Consider the following 20478-nt stretch of genomic DNA (forward strand, 5'->3'; position numbering starts at 1 on the left):
ATAACACCCTCCCCTAGTCTTGTCTTGATAGTTTTATACTGCTAAAAATAGTGGCTCACATCTGACACCTAGTGGTACTATACTCATTATTTTACAGTGGCAGCATTGTTTTTTTTTTTTTTTTTTTTTTGTGGAGGGAAATTGTATAGCTCACTTGTAGCATGGTGATTTGTTTCTGAAACTTATTTCAAAGTTGTCTCTGTGAAGTTGAACTGTTGGCACTTTCTGAGACTATTATTTGAATTAGTTGGCAATAAGATACTTAATGAAATTTTCAATTGGTTCATGTTCTCTTGCATATCAGGCTCATTGAATTTGAATGCATTGGGAATGGGGAGTTTAATTTAGAGTTATGTTGTAATTTTATGTCTGAAACCTTCCTTATTGATGATAGAATTTTTCTGCCACCATGTCTAAGTCCTGCCTATTAAAACATTAAGTTGGTATACAAGAAGATGAGTATAGGATTGAGTGAAGGTTTTCTTGTTAGTTATTTTTTTTTGGGGGGACCACACCTGGCAATACTTAGGGGCGATTCCTGACTCTGGGATTCCCCTGATGTGGTGTCGGGGATGGAACCTGGGACTCCAAGATATGAAATGTATACACCACTCCCTGCTGCATTTGGTTCTCTGCTGCATGTTTATCCTATATTTTCTCTTATCTGCTACAATAAGCATAATACTGAACACTGTAGAGAATCATGGGAGGGGGTTTGTGGGGACTTTTTTGTTGCTGTTGTTCTGCCTTTTAAAAAAAAGTTAAGTCTCATTTGTTGATGATTGGACACTAATATAGTTTATCTTGAATGCTTGACATGCATCTGGGATTTGCTTTAAAAATATCTTATGGGGGCTGAGGAGGTCCCTTGTACCATCCTTTGCCCCCTAGCACCAAGTTGGAATTGGCTCCTGAACAACCACTGGGTGTGGCCCCAAAATGCCAAGTTGGTAGGAGAGAATATTTGCCCAATGCCCATCTGATAAGGGGTTAATATCCAAAATATAGAAGGCACTGGTAGAACTTTATAAGAATAAAACATCCAACACCATCAAAAATGGAAAGAAAAAATGCACAGAAGCTTTCTCAGAGAAGAAATACAAATGGCCAAAAGAAAAATGCTCTATATTACTAATCAGTGAGATGCAAATCAAAACAACAATGAGATATTATCTCACACCACAGAAACTGGCATGTATCAAAAAGAACAAGAGCAACCAATGCTGGCATGGCTGTGGGGAGAAAGGGACTCTCCATTGTTATTTAGCTGAAGTAGCAGACCAAGACCAGAGGGAATGGGAATGCCCATTGGTCCAGCCTTTTTGGACAACAATATGGGCATCCCTCAAAAAACTAGTAATTGAACTTCCTTATGACCTAACAATACCACTTATGGGAATATACCCTGGAGGCCCCAAAACACATGGCAGAAATGCATGCAGCACTATACACTGTTGTACTGAGTCTGTAGCACTGACCTCGATTTGCTTGAGCGGGCACCAGTAACGTCTACATTGTGAGACTTGTTACTGTTTTTGGCATATCAAATATGCCATGGGGAGTTTGCCAGGCTCTGCCGTGTGGGCAGGATACTCTCAGTAGCATGCCAGGCTCTCTGAGAGGGATGGAGGAATCAAACCTGAGTTGGCCGCATGCAAGGCAAACACCCTACCCGCAGTGCTACCTCAACTGTAAAATGTGAATTAATGTTAATAACCATCTTTTAAGGTTATTATGAGAAAATATAAAACAAAGCTACTACTTGTAGGTCTGAAGAGAGATGCGAATAGCAATATGTGAGAAGTTAGGTTGCTTTAATACCCCTTTAGGAAGGTCTCCCAGGTAGTGTCAGTAAGGAAACTGGCCGTTCGGTAGCTCTGTAAACCTAGAACATGGATTAGGATTAGCCTAAATTATTCTCCGCCCCTCTCGGAGAGCCCGGCAAGCTACCGAGAGTATTCAATATGCCAGACACAGTAACAACAAAGTCTCCAATGGAGACGTTACTGGGCCCGCTCGAGCAAATCGACGATCAACGGGAGGGCCTTATGACACTTTAATAAAATCTTTTTATTGAAAAAAATAATGAAGAAGCTACCATGAAAATTTCTCTTGTCCCCTAGAAATTCGATAATTCATAGTACCAACAAGTTAGAACTTTGAAGAAATTACACTCAGGAAAGTGAACACGATTTAAAAATTTGAGGGACAAGGAGATAAAAGCTAGCACACGTGCCTGGCCTTCACAGGACCCCAGGTTTGACTTCAGGCTCCCCCACACCACCGGTGTTGCTCTGGTGTCCCCCACCCTGGCACAGTTGGGGAGAAGCCCCTCATAAAAAAGAACCACAAGTACTCTTGGCAGATGTAATAGTGCTTGCTATTACACTGGTCCAACTTCATATGTTTCTAGGCATACTGTAGTAAAGGTTTGTTAGTGACCAAATATCTCAGTTTATAAAGACAGTCTTTTCAATGTTAGTATTTTCTTCGTAGAAATTAATTATTTTGGACCACATCTGTTCTGTATGCATGCAAATCACTGTCTTGCTACCCTTCTAATTATTTTGCAAAACCACTTAGTGGTCATTTACAGTTAGTGTGTCTTTTGTTTTATTTTATTGGTTTTGAGGCCACACCTAGCAATTCTCAGGGGTAATGTTCCTGGCTCTGCACTCAGGAATCAATCCTGGCAGTGCTCAGGGGACCATGTAAAATGCCAGGGATTGAACCTGGGTCACTGCATGCAAGGCAAGCACCTTACCTTCTATCCTGTCTCTCCAATCTCTGTGCTTTTATTCAAAATTTATTAATAGCACTAATCTGTAGCCAAGAAAAAATTAATGACTTTCCTCTAATACCATCTGTTGAGTTGACTGCAGAGGGGTTTAGCCTAATTATTACCTTAATTTGAGGTAAGCCTATGCCTTTAACTGACTTCCATTTAAAAGAAGCTTTCTTTCTTTTAAATCACTATCCTTTGAAATTAATTAAGCATACAATCTATTTGTAAACTAACTGGTCAAATGAATAAATAGTTTCTTACTCTTGAAGCACCATGAAACACCTTTTTTGAATTTGGACCTGGATTCAAATCCCAGTTTAGCCTTATTGAATTCAGTGTTATGGCATTAGTATTATCACTATAAATTTGTGAACTTCTTATGAGAATTCATCGCAATAAAGAGCAGATAAATGAATCAGATAATTAGAATGCCCATTTCTGCCTGGCATTGTTCTGTTACTGATATAAGTAAATATGACAAAATTCCTGTTGCTGTTTTCATTGGGAAAGCCTTAGCAACCAACATGGAAGCAAGTAATGTAATTTGATGTAGTGAGTGATAAATTCCATGAAGATAAATAAAGCTCTCAGCTTTAGATACAAAGTTTAATTAAACCTTCGAATTTTTGTTAGAATTTTAAAGATATAGTAAGCACATGTCCATCCTAATTCATCAGTTAACATGTTGCCATTTAGTTGTATTTCTCTGGTCATAGATATGTCTGGAAAAACTTTTCCCTCCAAATCATTTGAAAATGAAGTGGCAGATATAATTATAGAAATATAATAATAAATATGTTTGCAAGTAAGTTTTTATTACTCTTTTTAAAAACTTACAAATGTGAGACTACCCCTTATTTAATTTAAGCACTGTGAAGAGTGGAAACATTTACCAAGGAATAATAATTCCAATTACATGCTGTGCTGAATGCTTTCACATGATCTCATTAAGTCTTCAAGAGCTTACAAATATAGAATAATGATCTCTATAGTACAGAAGAAAAGTGAATGAATTACTCAAAGTAAAATCATTTAATTAAGCTTTCTTAATTACAACTGGACTATCAAATGGCAAAGCAAGGATTTGGTTCCATATCTATTGACCTTTAAAACTAGTGATTTCCGGGCCAGAGCAATAGCACAGGTAGGGCATTTGCCTTGCATGCAGCCAACCCAGGTTCAATTCCCAGCATCCCATATGGTCCCCTGAGCACTGCCAGGAGTACTGCCAGGAGTAATTCCTGAGTGCAGAGCCAGGAGTAGCCCCTGTGCATTGCTGGGTGTGACCCAAAAAGGAAAAAAAAACACTAGTGATTTCCCTCTAGCCTGTTGCTTTGGAGCATTTTTTTCTGTAAACCCCAATACATAAGGGATGCGAATGGTAAATAGTCCTTTATGAAGAAATTTCTTTTGAGCCACCTTTGTAATACCTACGGGATTAAAATTTCAGTTTTTTGTGGCAGCGATTATAAATTCCTTATATTTGATACCTGTTTCCTGTCCAGCATGTACTGCAGCAAGAATCCTCTTGCTCCACGCATGTCTGTGCCTTATTCTTCAGGTCTGTTCAGGGACTGGAGCTTCTGCTTCAAAGGTTCACTGCTGAAAGGTGCCTCCCATAACCACAGTTTCCAATTCTGTGGATGTGAGGTGAGATCCACATTTCCTACTTCTGATACCTCCCCAGGCCATCTTGATGTTTCTGGTTAACCTGGGGACCACCCTTTGCAAATTGCTATCTCATTTTTGTCCAGCCTCTGCACACACTGCCCATAACAGTTGATGGTATATTTTGTCTTGACTGTCCTATCATCCATCACCTTCCCTTGAATTCTCTTTTATTGAAATGGTTTGCTGTTCTCAACTCTTGGTATATAGAGTATCACTTGGGAACTTGTTCACAAAGAAGATTGAAACCAGAAACCTTTATTTTTATCCAACACCCTAGATTTTAATGCATAGATTATAAAGTCATGAACTTATGGGTCACTCATACATTCCTCCTGGCCATGGCTGTGTTGTCATTTCTCTGTTTTTTGTACTATGGTGTTGTTCTGTGTTATGTCTTTTTTGAACCAGAATCCATGGGAGAGAGGATCTGTGTCTTCCTGTTTGCCACAGAGCAGTGTTGAAAAGCAGAAGGAGTGCTGCCCGTGTCACCCTGCTGTACGATGTTGGAGAATTTATTTTCTCTCTCAGAACCTGAGTTTCCTGTTTTATTCAGTGGCAGATATTTGCAGTGAAAGTTAGTTCTGAAATACTCTTAGCAGTTTGCATACTCCATTAAACGGAAATCATTACTTATTGTAGTGGTGGCAGTAAAACTACTGGAAAAACAAGATGATTGTTTGAATTAATGAAAACCCATTTCATTAATTACAATTTTGAACCCAAAGTTCAGGATATGTGTACAACACTTCATTAACCAATTTTTGCTTGTCTTGAGTATATTTTATTTTTTGGTATTTTAATAAAATGTGATTAACGTAAATCATGTCTGGAATGTTTTCTCTTCCTCAGGGAAACAAAGAAACCGTTTGGAACCAATGGACACCATATTTGTTAAACAGGTGAAAGAAGGTGGCCCTGCATTTGAAGCCGGATTGTGCACAGGTAAGTTCTCATTATTTTTTCTTACACGGTAGCTTTCCATTTATTTTTTATTCTCTCTGCTTCCTACTTAATTTCCTACATAGTTTTATGTTTCTTGATATCCCAATTGATCGGTTTGAGCACAAATTTTTTAAAAATGAATAAATTGTGAGTGCTTTTAATTTTAATTCACATAACTTCAAAAGTAATAACTGAATAGATTAGGAAAAATAAGTTCCTTTGGAATTTTCTGTGCAGCATTCACTGTACTTTATAAAATGATATGCAGTATTTACCAAACACAAGTTTGATTTTTGGTTGACACAATTGCAATATTCTTATAAGTCTGACTTCTTACTGCCTGAACTGCCACCAGTTGTTGCTTCTTTATTGTGGCTTTTAATGATATTTAGCATGTTTTCTTGTACCTGTGGGCCATCTGTATATCTTCTTTGGGAAAAAAATCTTATTTAGAATTCTTGCCAGTTTTTGCTTTACTTTTTATTGTTGACTTTTTGGCATGGTGTTAAAAAATAGCTGGCAGTGCTCAAGGGTTATTCCCAGGATGCTAAAATGAACCATGCAGTGCTGGGTATTGAACTGGGCCTGCACTCAGAGCTTGCTTTGAGCTATCTCTCCAACCCCTCTTATTCTTACTGTTGAGTTGTATGAGTTATTTACATATTTTAAGTACCAGACACATGATTTACATATACTTTCTCTCATTTAATAGGTTGCCACTTGACTTTTTCTATTTTTTGTTTTGGGGCCACATCCAGTGATGCCCAAGCCTTACTTCAGACTCTGAACTTAGGGGTCACTTCGTGCAGGGTTCAGGGGACCTTATGGGGTGCCAGCGATCAAACTTGGGTCAGCTATATGCAAGGCCTGCTGTACTGTCTCTTTGGCCCTAATCATGTCACTTTTTTCTTTTTTCCAAAATGTTTTCCTAGGCTATATGGAAAATTTTTATCATGATCATTGTTCCACTTGTTTATTTTTGTGTTTTGTTGCTTTTCTTTTTGGTATAAAACATTCTTTTTTTTTTTTTTTTTTTTTTTGCTTTTTGAGTCACACCCAGTGATAAACAGGGGTTACTCCTGGCTCTGCACTCAGGAATTATTCCTGGCTATTTGGGGGACCATATAGGATGCTGGGAATTGAACCCGGGTCGGCCGCATGCAAGACAAATGCCCTACCCGCTATACTATCACTTCAGCCCCAGGTATAAAATATTCTTAAAAATTGAAAAAAGTTCCCAAGATCACCATAATTTTTTGTATATCCTCTAAGATTATGGTCCAGTTTCACTCTTTTGCATGTGGTTTAAAATTTTTTTTCCCCAGCACCATTTACTAAAGAGGCTGTTTTATTCCCTAGTGTGTATTTTCTTGAATCATAAATTAGTTGAAGTGACTATATACGTGTGAGCTTATTCCTATGAGGGCTCCATGTCTGTCCCACTGACCTATATATCTAATGCCAATACCATACTATTTGATGACCATTGGTTTGTAATATAGTTTTAAATCAGGAGCAGAAGCAATTTTTAAAAGGAATTCCTCATGTGTTTTTTATTCCTTCGAAGGTGACCGAATTATAAAAGTTAATGGTGAAAGTGTTATTGGAAAGACCTATTCCCAAGTAATTGCTTTAATTCAGAACAGGTAAGATACTTGAAATGTGACTTTTTGGGGCCCAATATGAATTCTTTATATAAGTTAGTAGAACTATCTTTCAAATATTGATGTAAGACAATATTCTATTTCTGCAAGGGATTAGGATGATATTGAAGTTGTGAAACTTTTCCTCAAAGTGGATAATTCATTTGAGAGTTGTCAAGAATGAATTTCCTCAGGACAGCTTAGTGATTTTGCTTTGACAAGTATCATTTTAGTGGGTTTAAAAATCCCTTTAGAATCTGATAGGCACAAATTTTTTAAATACAATTTTATTTATATACAATTGCACATTGAATTTATTTTGCAATGTTTTGCTGAGAAAAGTTATTTTTAGATCATTTTAAAAAAATTGAATCACTGTGAGATACAGTTACAAAGTTATTCATGATTGGATTTTGAGCATATAATGTTCCAATACCTTTAAAAACTTTGTGTATAATCTGACATAGTTTTCTTCATTTTAATTAATAAAGAGAATGAGAAAGTTTCTTTTAATCATTTAGTTGCTTGTATTCTACAGAATGATGAAATGTGACCTCAGAATCAGTTTGCTTCTGCATGCTATCACACACCTAAAATAATGGTTTAAATAATAAATAGAGAAGTAAAAATTGGGACCAGAACAATAGTACAGTGGATAGGGCCACCTTGCAAGTGGCCATCCCAGGTTCAATCCCTGGCATCCCATATGGTGCCCTGAAGCACCACCAGGAGTAGTTCCTGAGTGCAGAGCCAGGAGTAATTCCTGAGTTCTGAGCATCACCAGGTATGACCCAAAAAGCCAACAACAACAACACAAAAAAAGTGAGAGAGAAAAGTTAAAAAGTGTTGCCATTAAAAAAAAAAATGTTGCCATATTGAATTTCCGTAAAGATCAAGCTATGTTTAATTCAAGGTCTGTTTCCTAGATCATCACTATTTAAAGAAAGTCTTCTCAGATTCAAATAGAGTAACTTTGGGATTATTTATTACTTTACATTAGCCATACATCCTGTATGTAACTGAATCCAAGTTCTTTGCTTTCCAAAGTTTTTTGTGTGTTTCTTTAAAATTCAGATCTTCTATGTTTATAGCAGTTCATTTTATAACCTAAAGTGTTCACATTAATGTCCTACTACATTGTCATTTTTACAATTAAGTAATGTGATTGTGGTTTATTGATGTCAGAGTATTCTCCTTACTGTTTAAATATTTGATGAGATTTCTAGAAAAAGCAAGTCTTAAAATCTTGGCTCTATTGTTGGATCCTTAGTATTCTTGTCATTGACACCTATTTGATCTTAAAAGTGTTAAGGAGACATGAGGCTTGGCCAAGAACGTAAACCCTCTTTGGAGACAGTGGGAGATCTACTCAGATTTTCTTTTCTTTGCAATAATTTAGCTCATGGAAAATATACCAATATGTTTTTATCAACCTCAATGTTTGAGGATTTTAGTGTAATTTTTAGCATTTTTTTCTTTTAAACTACTATCCTTCCAAGTAACCATAACTTAATCTTTGTTTTCCTTAAAATCCACTTATTTTTTCTTTTCTCTTTTTTTCTTTTTTTGAGTTGTTGGTGCATTTCATCTTCAGAGTCCTAACACTTTGGAATGACGGTCTTACATTTTTCAATTTAAAGTAATTGAAAAACGGAAATGTTGGGATTTTTTTGTGATCTTATTTTCTTTTAAAAAATTGTGTTCCTTTTGTCTGCAGTTGGTAGCAAATGGATAATGCAGCACAAAGCCATTGAGATTCTGCAGTGTATTAATGTAAAAATGTATCCTTGCAGAAGAATTTATCTAAACATCAGTATGTATTTTCTACCAACTCTAAATGTTGAAATACAAGTACCTACATGTTCTACCAGTTAAACTGATTTGAACCTGTGGTCATAGGGAGTTTGTTATTCTCTCAGTGTTTATGAACCTGAAAGCGAAGATTTGGATCTATTAAAATGATAATGCCAGTAAATCATTAGATTTTGTGTTCTTTTGATTGTATTATTGGAAAGTCCGTCTGATACTGCTAGGCTGGCTACTGACATCCTGTTGGGGATGGTGCCACAAGTCTTACCTTTCTAAATATAATTTCAGATCACAGCATTCAGTATAATTTGCCCTTCCAACTTTCTTTAAGCCTAGGGAAACCTCTCTATGAGCTTTCGTTTGTTTTGGCCACACCCAGTGGTGCTTAGCAGTTCTTTGCCCTCTGCTTGAGCGGTTGCTCCTGGTAGTACTTGGGGGACCATCCAGTGGAGAGGATCGAATCAGGCTCCTGTGAGCACTCTAACCTCTGAGCTCTTTTTCTGGCCCTCTATCTCTCTGTCTCTCTCTCCCCCCACCCCCTCCAGGAAATTTATAGTACAAGAGATTTAGCTATTCCTGTAATGGTGCTAAATTTCAATCATAGAAAAGAAAGGACATATGTTACATTCTATGTTTTTTTTTTCCCTGAAAAAGGAGTGATTTTGGCGGTTGCAGTAGTCAGCACTGATCTCCTGATCCCTGAGGCCAAAAGGGACTGTTTCAAACTCAAGGTGTTCAGTAGTGCATAAACATTAAATCTAATAAAAGTTCATTGGTTATTTTAAGTTAGTGTATTTTTAACTTGAAAATTTGTGAGAATATCTGGTAAAAATAAATTGGAATTTGTACTATGGCTTGAAGTAAAATAATGTAGTTAGATGCCGATGAACTTTGTTCTAGGACTTTTAATAAAAGTAACAAATATTTGACATTTCTGAATAAGAAAGATATTATTAAGAAGACTTGTCTGATTTAAGCAGTTCAAACCTGTGTCAGTGAACCTTCCTTTGTACATAGTTGTCTTATGTCTATCAGAGTTACTGCATTTTGATGTTTTGTGACGTGGAAAGTAAAGATTTTTAGAGACTAAAATTTAAACTTACAAATAAATTTTAAAGTACTTCCAAGTTAATGATTTTTCCTTGATGTCTTCTGTGTGTCCACCTCTTCTAAATAGTGTGTATGTATTTAATTTCAGTGATACAACTTTGGAACTTAGTGTTATGCCAAAAGATGAAGATATTCTCCAAGTGGTAAGGTTTTTTTTATTATTCAAATATGAATTGTTTTACAATCACAACTCTGTAAAGTTCTTTAAAGATGGTGGCAAAGGATTGGAGCAATAGTAAGCGGGGAGGTGTTTGCCTTGCACACAGGTGACCAGGTTAGATCCCCGGTATCCCATATCCTCCCCAGAGCACTCCCAGGAGTAATTCCTGAGTGCAGAGCAGGACTAATCCCTGAGCATCGCCGGGTGTGACCCAAATAGCAGGAAAAAAGAAAAAAATGAAGGCGAGTGGAGGAAACAGATTTCTAGCTGGAGGACAACAAACCTCAGGTTCATTGAGCAAAGTCTAGAATTCTCTATATCTTACCACAGAAGGGTTCTGGCAGTTCTTTTGTAATTAAATAGCATGAGGACAATTTTTTGAGTACAGAGTGAGTTTTCCTTTCCCTTTCTTTCTTTTTTTTTTTTTTACTTTTTTTTGGGGGGGTCATACCTGACAATGTGGCTGGAGCAATAGCATAATGGGTAGGGCATTTGCCTTGCACGCGGTCGACCTGGGTTTGATTTCTTCGCCACTCTTGAAGAGCCCGGCAAGCTACCGAGAATATCTTGCCCGCACGGCAGAGCTGGCAAGGTACCCGTGATGTATTTGATATGCCAAAAACAGTAACAAGAAGTCTCACAATTTGTTGTGAGGTGTTACTAGTGCCTGCTCAAGCAAATCAATGAACAATCGGAGGACAGTGCTACCTGGCAATGCATAGGGGTTACTCCTGGCTCATCACACACTCAGGAATTACTCTTGGTGGTGCTCGGGGGACCATATGGGATGCTGGGAATTGAACCCAGACTAGCCGTGTACAAGGCAAACGTCCTACCCGCTGTGCTATCACTCCAGCCCCCAGAGTGAGTTTTCAATATTGCCACATAGAATGAGACTTCTAAAGCGTTTCCCATCCCGTAACCCCACCCCCAGTGTTGTAATTTAGGTAGTCCTTTGACTAAAACTTACAAAGGCTCAGGTTACAAGTACACATGCCCAAGAAGATAATCTGTTTTAAAAATTAGACAGTTTTATGAAGGCCAATTCCCTCAAACCTGATTTTCGAATAAATATTCCTTACCTAGCCAAGGTTGTATGTCAGCTCACCTAACAGTTTGATAACAATTTCATCTCATTACATTAGAAGTGAGACATCAAAAAAAAAAAAAGAAGTGAGACATCAAAGGTGGGTGATATACCTCAGTAGTAGGTATCATGCCAAGCAGGTAATGGATTGGAGCTCATGCTTTGCATATGAGAACACCTGATTCAGTCCCCGGCATTGTATGGTGTTCTGAGTAGCACTGAGTATGATCCCAAACCAGCAGCAACCCCTTACCTATACACCGAGAAGGGAAGTTCAAGAAGAGGTGAAGAGAGTGCAATTTGAGGGAAAGTATGGTATGTTAGTGGCTTATGATAAACTTAACTCCAGCGGTAGGGTGTTCGCCTTACAAGCGGCCAACATGGCCGACCCGAGTTCGATTCCTCCGCCCCTCTCGGAGAGCCCCGCAAGCTACCGAGAGTGTTCCATATGCCAGACACAGTAACAACAAAGTCTCCAATGGAGACGTTACTGGGCCCGCTCGAGCAAATCGACGATCAACGGGAGGGCCTTTACCTTTACCTTTACCTTTAACTCCATTAAGCTTAAATATTACTGAAAACAGATGACAAAATGTTACTTTGATGATAGAAAAGAATACCCCAGATTTTGCAGTCTAGCATTAGAAAACAGTATACATGTTTTAACACTTGAAAGCTGACAGTGAGCTCTAAGAAATGGTAACAGCCGCTGAAGTATTTAAATTACTTTTCGTGACTAGTTGGGATTTTTCTTAGTTAAGAAAAATAGGGAGGGGGCTGAGAGATAGGACAGTTGGTAGGGTGCCTGCCTTGGTGTCTGAGGTGGGTTCAATTCCCAGTATCCCATGTGGTCCTCCTGGGTCCTACCACAAGTGATTCCTGAGTGCAGAGTTAGAAATAAGCCCTAAGCACCTTTTTAAAAAAAATGGAGCTCTGAGAAGGGGATAGAAATGGTAATATTAATTTGAAAGGCATTAATTTGAACTTAGCTTACCAAACATTCTAAATAATCTTCTGTAAACATTTTTTTGTTTTTCATTATAATTTTAAAATTGTGGTTATATACAAGTGATTTTATTCTGTTTGGGCGACTCCCCAGTCTGCTGGAAACTGCCAGTGCTGTACACCTGGCAGTGTTTAAGAGGCCATGCAGGACCAGGGATTGAACCTGGAAATTTGTATATTCAAGGCATTTGCTCTAACTATTTGACCCTTGGTTCAAGGGCTGGAGAGATAGTATGGCGATTAAGGCTCTTGCCTTGTACACTGCTGACCCCAGGTTAATTTTTGGCACTTCATATGGTCCCCAAGTACCTCCAAATCCCTGAGGACAGGACCGGTAGTAAGCTATATGAGGTCCCCAAAAAAACAAAACACCCAAGTTGATGATCATAATTTGATTCATTCACTGACATGGAAGATATAATTAATGAAATCCATGTATGTGTACCCTGTGTTTTACAATGTTGTGGTGATTTTATCTAGGAATGGCTTTTTACTGATGACAGATTACCTTTCTTTAGTGTTCAGTTCCCTTCAGCACAGAAAGTGCAGCTCTCTGCAGTAATTACCCCAGGCCAACTGCTAGTTGTTGGGTTGCATCGTGTAAGAATAGCAGGCAGATCATGAGCAAAGGGGAGAAGGCAGCTGGAATAGAGAAGGGATCACTAAGAAAATGATGGCTTGAGGAACCGGTCGGTATGGGAAATGTGTGCAGAAGGTAGATAAAGGACCAAACATGATAACTTCTCAGGGTCTGTATTGTAAACTATAATGCCCAAAAGTACAGAGAGAGTATGAGGAATATTGTCTGCCATGGAGGCAGGGGAAGGGTGGGAAAGGGGGAGGTATAACCAGGGATATTGGTGGTGGAGAATGTACACTGGTGGAGAGATGGGTGTTTGATCATTGTGTGATTGTAACCGAAACATGAAAGCTTATAACTATCTCATGGTGAGTCAATAAAATAATAATAATAATAATAATAATAATAATAATAATAATAATAAAAAGAAGAGCAGGCAGAACGCCGCAAGAGGCAATGGGGATTACCAGATTTGGGAGAAATGGGGACTTCTCTGGCAGTACCCTCATTCTGCAAAGGAGTAGGGAGTCTATGGTAGGAGGCTTTACCTCCAGTCCGCTCTGGTGTCTGATGACTGGGACACCGAGGGTGCTTCCAGACCAAGCAGATTCCTCATTGGGAGTAGGTGCTCTCCTGGCCCCAGGGAAGGCTCTGGTGCTCTTTCACAGAATGGATGCATGTGTTCTGAGTTCTTGGGGAGGAACCAGATTCAGAATGATCATCACAGGCTATTGTATGGTTGGTGAAAGCAACAGTGGAAGTGGCAGTAGCGGAAGGAATCATTTTCTCATAATGTGGCCAGTGAACAACTGGATTAATTGGCCATTGGCTTGGTTACATTTGAGTAAGGATAAACTGTCAAAAGTAGCAAAATATGAAGGCATAATCCTTTCTAAAAATTCATCCATAAAGCATTCTTAAATAGTGCCACAAAGTGCATTTTTCAAACTTGTCATATGGGGAAGGAGGACAGAGAGAGGGAGAGAGAGAGAGAGAGGGAGAGAGAGAGAGAGAGAGAGAGAGAGGAGAGAGAGAGAAAGAGCATCTATTGTGAGAGGACTAGCTCTCACGTGGTTTTTACTGGATGCCCCCAAATAGTGTTTTAATCATGTTGCTCAGAGGACTCAGTTATACCTACATAGGTCAGTTCTGACAGCACCAGAGAGTGAGTGCTGCTAATGTTTGACCAGGGCATTTTGAGCCTTCTTAGCATTGGTCTTTGTCAAAGGCAAGGTTAAACTGCCTTCAGCCTTCCCTGGGGGAAAGCAGTGGCACTGGTTTGGAGCCAGGCAGCTGTGAGACTAAAGCCCTTTCTCTAGACCACACCCTTGCCCTGGGCCGCCACTGAGGAAGATGCAGTGGTGGCCTCTCATCCTAGTGCAGAGCTCTTTCTCTGTCTCACCATAGGACCTGTTGTTCTAGTTGCCACTATGGGAGTATGTGATCTGTCACTGTCACTGTCCTCCCATTGTTCATCGATTTTCTCTAGCGGGCCCAGTAACGTCTCCATTGTGAGACTTTGTTGTTACTGTGTTTGGCATATCACGTCACGGGTAGCTTGCCAGGCTTTGCAGTGCAGGCGAGATACTCTCGGTAGCTTGCCGGGCTCTCCAAGAGGGGCGGAGGAATCGAACTCGGGTCGGCCATGTTGGCTGCATGCAAGGCAAAAGCCCTACCTGCTGTGCTATTGCTCCCGTATGTGATGTGGCCTGAAAATAAGAGAGGTGGGCAGCTCTTAGGAGTGCTTAGGGGCCCAGGGCTACTTCCAGCTGTTCTCTGCTGCCAGGGATCGAGCCTAGGGCTTCACACAAGCAGAAGGTATGTGCTCCATTGCTGGAATCCTTTGTTGCTGAACCTGAGTTTTGTTATTGTTTGTGGTTACACCCAGCAGTGCTCAGGGCTTGCTCCTGGCTCTGTGCTCAGGGATCACTCCTGGTGATCGGTGCTTAGGGGACCATACTGTTTTTATCTCTAGTACATCTGCTGACAGTAAACAGTAGTACTGTACCTTGTAGACCTTCTGTTGATTCAACCCGCTGTTCCTGTGTATGTATGGTTCCTGTGTATGTATGTGCCCTCCACCCCCATTCAGACCTATATCCAGGAAAAATCCCTGAATTATAGCCTGTTTTGTATTTAGGATTGCTATTTGTAATCTTAAAAATGTCCTAAAAAGGGCGTCAAGCATTTTTTAGTTCAAGCCATATACTTCTGTTATTAAAAGATAATATCTTTCCCCAGTTTTGAATATGGAAGTTGTCTTTAAAATGGGACATTTGCTGGGACATTTGCTAATAGAAATTCTATTCCTCTTAAAACTTTGCAGGAAGGTAAAGGGTTTAAAGGGCAGTAAGACTGTAAGATCCCTGTTAGTTTCACAGTATATGTTAAGGTAGTGGAGGTCTTGAAGCTTGTGCTTGACTTTCCCTCCCTTACTGGCCACACGGGTGATGCTTAAACAAACCACACAAACACTTAGTGGCAAGTACTGAATCAGAGTTTGCTCATCCAGATAAGGTTTCAGTTCATGGAAGAATATCTGTACAATATCATCCACATTGGATCAGGACGAATAACCAAGAATAGATTTTTGGATTGACTGTATTCATCCTGTAAAAAATAATATTACAACATGCCTGTTTTCTTTGATCTACTTGGTTTTAGTTCCTGATTGAATTCTAGTTTATGTTCTGTGACACTTATGAAATGTCTTGAAAAAAATTGCAAGTGGTAGTTTGTGTCTATTTAGCAGTTACGTCTGTAATCTAACAAAATAGGATTTTTTTTTTTAAAAAAAAGCATCGTGTTGAAAAAGAATTCCAATTTTTGAGTGAAATCTTTTTTTTTTTAAGTCACTCTTGCCGCCCCCACCCCACTCCCCAAATCATAGTGTACAAGGCAGCTGCAGTCAGCTGACAGCGTACGGTTCTGCTCTCGTTTACAGGGGAAGGAGGAGGTTGTACTATTTTAAATGCATAATAGGGCATTCGTTTCGTCATCTGGAAGCAGAGATGGGAGCAGCACAGGGAAGCGAGAGACAGCAGTGTTGCTCCTGTAGAAGGGAAGCCTTCTAGCACGTTATCAGGCAGTAGACCAGATGGAAGAAGAAATCTGTTAGGAATGCACATCAGCAGATGTCTTTTGCCTTCCAGAATGATAGACAAATCACATAAGAAGCAGAAAAAAGCCTGAGAAAAGATGCGTAGAAGGATACTGAAGTTATTCTTTCTGCTTCACTGCCCTTTACCTCTCTTGGTACCTTCCAGAGAAATCAGTATAGATGTATTTTTAGCTTGCTGTTTCCAGCATCAATATGACAACATGATTCTGTCTTTATATCAGTAAGCAGCTTCTACTATGTTTTCCTATTTCCTGCTAGCTACAGTTTACAAAGGATGTCACAGCGCTGGTAAGAAATGCACAGAAGCCATTGCCTTGCTTTTTAAAGTCATGTCTTGTGGATTTTGTCAAAAGTCAGTCTATTAAACTGATTTTGCATAGAACAGCCCCTCTCTAGTGTTAATCTTACTAATTTTTGCAGAATGTATTTGTGATATTTGGTTTTCTTTATTTTTCATTTTTGTGTGTCCTTTTTTTTTTGTATCCTGTGTATAACTGCTGTGAAAACACAATGTTTATTTGCATTTAAAAAAATTTTCTTTCTGTGGTACTTTGCTGTTATGTTTGTGGCTGCACTTGAGCTTTGCAAGCTGTTTAATGCAAAGACAGGCTATAATGATAGTCTTGAATTATGCTTGTTTTGCTTGGGGGGGAATATGTTATATGATCCCACATCTAACCTGATTTTCGTGGATTGGCTCTGTCTTATAGTTTTTGTGTTCAGTTTCAGTTATTCTTAAGCTCTAAAAATATTGCCAGGTAATTCCAGTTGATAAAAATGATTTGAACTGCATGCCTACCTATATAGGGAAATGTCCCCAGATAATAGGTGACAGGGACCAAAAAAAATTATACAATATAATCTTGGACTAGCATAAAAGATACAAATTATATAAGACATGATGGATGCCTGTTTTTATTTTTTAGATCATAATATTTTACTTCTTAAACATGCATATTCTCTTAAACATTAAAGAAATCAGCATGTTTGTTGAGAGATTTAATTTGTGAAATTGAATTATTTTCAGAGACTCAGCCATTAATTAATGAGACCTGTTCAATAAATTTTCTTTAATTTATGACTACAGTGGTGCTTAAAATGTGTTTGGCAAGGATTTTTAATATTTTTACCTGCTCTCTGGCAAAAGATTAGAATCTCTTTAGCTGGAATTTATCGGGCAGCTATTTAACCTGCCAACTGCTGGAAAATCATAAAACTTGAATGAGGAAAATTTTAGAATCAACACGACTTTATCTAATTGACTGAGGGGTGGGATTTGGCATAGTTCAAATCTTTTGGGCAGTAGGCCATTGTAACTGATGAATGTTGCAAAACCTACCATTTGTTTGCTTTTTGAGAGCCCAGCCCTTATCTAACCATGTGGAAGTACCTTATGTTGTTTCTGCATGCTACTGAGAGTGATTGTGATTCAGGACCGAGGTAGGGGGGTAGGATAGTAAAAGATCGGCAGCAAGAATGGATGTTATTGTCCTTTTTATGAATTTCAAATGACTTTTTCCCCATTTTATCTCCCTGTAGGCCTATTCTCAAGATGCCTACCTGAAAGGCAATGAAGCCTACAGCGGCAATGCCCGCAACATACCCGAACCCCCGCCAGTTTGCTATCCCCGGACGCCATCTGCCCCTTCTGCCGTGGCACAACAGCCGGCTGAAATCTCTCCTCCAGACTCATCCTCGAGCAAGCAGCAATCCGGGACTCCCGTACTGATGCAACCCGCCAGGGCCTATCGAATGGAAATACAAGTGCCTCCATCCCCAACCGACGTTGCAAAGTCCAACACAGCAGTGTGTGTCTGCAGTGAAAGTGTGAGGACTGTCATTGTACCTTCTGAGAAGGTTGTAGATGTGTTAAGTAATAGAAACAACCACACCGTCCCTTCACATAGGACTGAAGAAGTCAGGTATGGCGTGAACGAGCAGACCCCTTTAAAAACCGTGTCAAGGATCACATCACCGCCATCCTCAGTTCCCACTGCCCAACTGATTCATCAGACAGCAGGCTCGCGGCCCCCGGAAGCGCCTGGGATCTTCCTTAAGTCCGGCAATTACAGTGGCCATGCAGAAGGCATCTCAGGCAGTCGGTCGCTCACCGGGGATTCGCCGTCTGTATCCGTTAATCACTACTCTCCAAACTCCCATCAGCACATAGACTGGAAAAACTACAAAACTTACAAAGAGTATATTGATAACAGGCGATTGCACATAGGTTGTCGGACGATTCAAGAGCGACTGGATAGTTTACGAGCTGCATCTCAGAGCACAACGGACTATAACCAGGTGGTACCAAACCGCACGGCGCAGCAGGTACGACGGCGCAGCACCTCACACGACAGGGGGCCCCAGGCGGCCCAGATCCGCCAGCGCAGCGTGTCCCAGGAGCGGCTGGAGGACTCGGTGCTGATGAAGTACTGCCCCAGGAGCGCGTCGCAGGGCGCCCTGACCGCCCCGGCCATCGGGTTCAGCAATCACCGGACTCGCTCCTGGGACTACATTGAGGGGCAGGCCGAGCCGGCGGACGCGGTCAGCTCCGACGGGCAGCTGCCTGATGCCAACGGCGAGCGGAAGCAGACCTACCAGTGGAGCGGCTTCACGGAGCAGGACGACCGGCGGGGCATCTACGAGCGGGCGCGGCAGCCCGACGTGCACCGAGCGTTCCGCGGCGCCAACCTCACCGTGGCGCCCAGTGCGGTCACCTCCGACCACCGGCGACTGGGCAGCCGCGGGCCGCCGTTTAAGAAACTGCCCCCGGACCTCAAAGCCCCACCGGCCGCCCGGGCCCTGCACACGCCCGGGGGAGCGGCCCTGCCTCGAGGGCTGTCCCAGGAGCGCTCGACCCTGGGGAAAGCCCAGAGTAACTCCCTGAAAGCGCCTTCCACGCCCGCCGCCAAGCCGCCCTGCGCCCAGCACGCGCCGACCCCCAGAGACCAAAGACCCGCCAACCACTTGCATCCCAACAGCCTCCTGAGCCCGCAGTCCTGGGCACGAGCCGACGGTGCTCCCGAGCCTCCCGCCGAGCCTGGCAAGGTGGCCCCGTTCCCCGGCGCCTGCCCGAGGCCCGGCCCTCCAGTGAGGGACAGCCCTGGCACCGCGTCGCTGTCCGGGCTTCAGGATCTGAGTGTCCCCGAGGCCGAGCCCCCGCAGTCGGTTCCGGGCGAGAACAAAGACGCCGTCATCCTGCGAGAGAAGCCGCCGTCGGGCCGCCAGACCCCGCAGCCCCTCCGCCATCAGTCTTACATCTTGGCTGTTAACGACCAAGACACGGGCTCGGACACCACCTGCTGGCTGCCCAACGACGCGCGCCGCGAGGTGCAGATCAAGCGGCTGGAGGAGAGGAAGGGCTCCAGTAGCAGTCCGCCCGGGGACTCGCTGGCCTCCATCCCCTTCATAGGTGAGCCCATGCCCAGCCTGTGGTCTGCACGCACAGACCACACACATCCCACGGGGACGTACATTCACACTCCGATTTTGGAATACGCGCCCAAAATGCCATTGTACCTTCAACAAACCATGTATTCGGTACCCATTTAAGTGTTTTCTTTTGTATCCTTTTCAAAGAACTATTGTAGTATAGGTAACATGTTTATAGTGGCACTCACCTATCTATCTATCTATCTATCTATCTATCTATCTGTATATTGGTTCCCTCAGGTCAATGGAGGAGTATTAGGGGCAGTGCCCTGCTAATTGTGGCTAGGTTGGAGCCTTTGCCCTCCTACTACCCACTGACCAATAACAGTTACCCTGGGGAATGCAGGTCTGTATCAGCCACTGCTGTGGTCCACTTGACCAAAGGAACCAGGTAAAGTCTGTAGCAATGAGCATTCATGTGCTGCCTGACTATGGGTTTGAGCTCTGCCCCATACCTCACACCACCAAAGTGCTTTTTTTTAAAGAGTATAAAATATTCAAGTTTGCAAACATTAAGAGGAGTCACAAACTAAATTGCATGCATTCATATCTGTGCTCTTAAGGGCAAACTCAGGAGGACACTTTCCTGTAGATGGAACCTTACAATTCTCCAGATATTTTATAGGAAACAGCTAAATAATGATTGTGTATTTTTTTTTCCAAATACAAAAGGTCTATAGCCTGTGTCTATTTCATAGTTCTGTGAGGTCTAAGCAGAATAACAGCATCATATGTTTTCATAGTTACTCCTAATTACAGGAATAAAACAAAAGTCAGTTATGTTACTAATGAAAGAACTTGGCTAAAATATAAAATACTATATAACTTCTAGAACCACAGATATAACTCAGCTTGAGACCCTGAGTTTCATACCCAGTTCTGTCCTCCATCCCCTTCCCCAATATATAATTCTATTTAAGTATTGGGCTGGAGCGATAGTACAGCAGTAGGGCGTTTGCCCTGCACGCAGCCAACATGGCCAACCTGAGTTCGATTCCTCCACCCCTCTCGGAGAGCCAGACAAGTTACAGAGAGTATCTCGCCTGCACGGCAGAGCCTGACAAGCTATCCGTGACGTATTTGATATGCCAAACACAGTAACAACAAAGTCTCACAATGGAGACATTCCTGGACCC

At 41.2% G+C, this 20478-nt stretch overlaps 1 protein-coding gene across 1 annotated transcript in view; it reads left to right on the forward strand.

Annotated features, from left to right (window-relative positions):
- Positions 1-20478, forward strand: part of ARHGAP21 (Rho GTPase activating protein 21) — a 94341-nt gene that overhangs the window by 43407 nt on the left and 30456 nt on the right. The window contains 5 exon segments of the mRNA XM_056132155.1: positions 5306-5398; positions 6966-7044; positions 10049-10103; positions 16172-16201; positions 17453-19322. Of these exon segments, the coding sequence (XP_055988130.1) occupies positions 5332-5398; positions 6966-7044; positions 10049-10103; positions 16172-16201; positions 17453-19322 (2101 nt within the window). The 5' untranslated portion in view covers positions 5306-5331.

The sequence above is a fragment of the Sorex fumeus genome, unplaced genomic scaffold, assembly GCF_029834395.1.
Source record: "Sorex fumeus unplaced genomic scaffold, SorFum_2.1 ptg000007l, whole genome shotgun sequence".
Lineage (NCBI taxonomy): Eukaryota > Metazoa > Chordata > Mammalia > Eulipotyphla > Soricidae > Sorex > Sorex fumeus.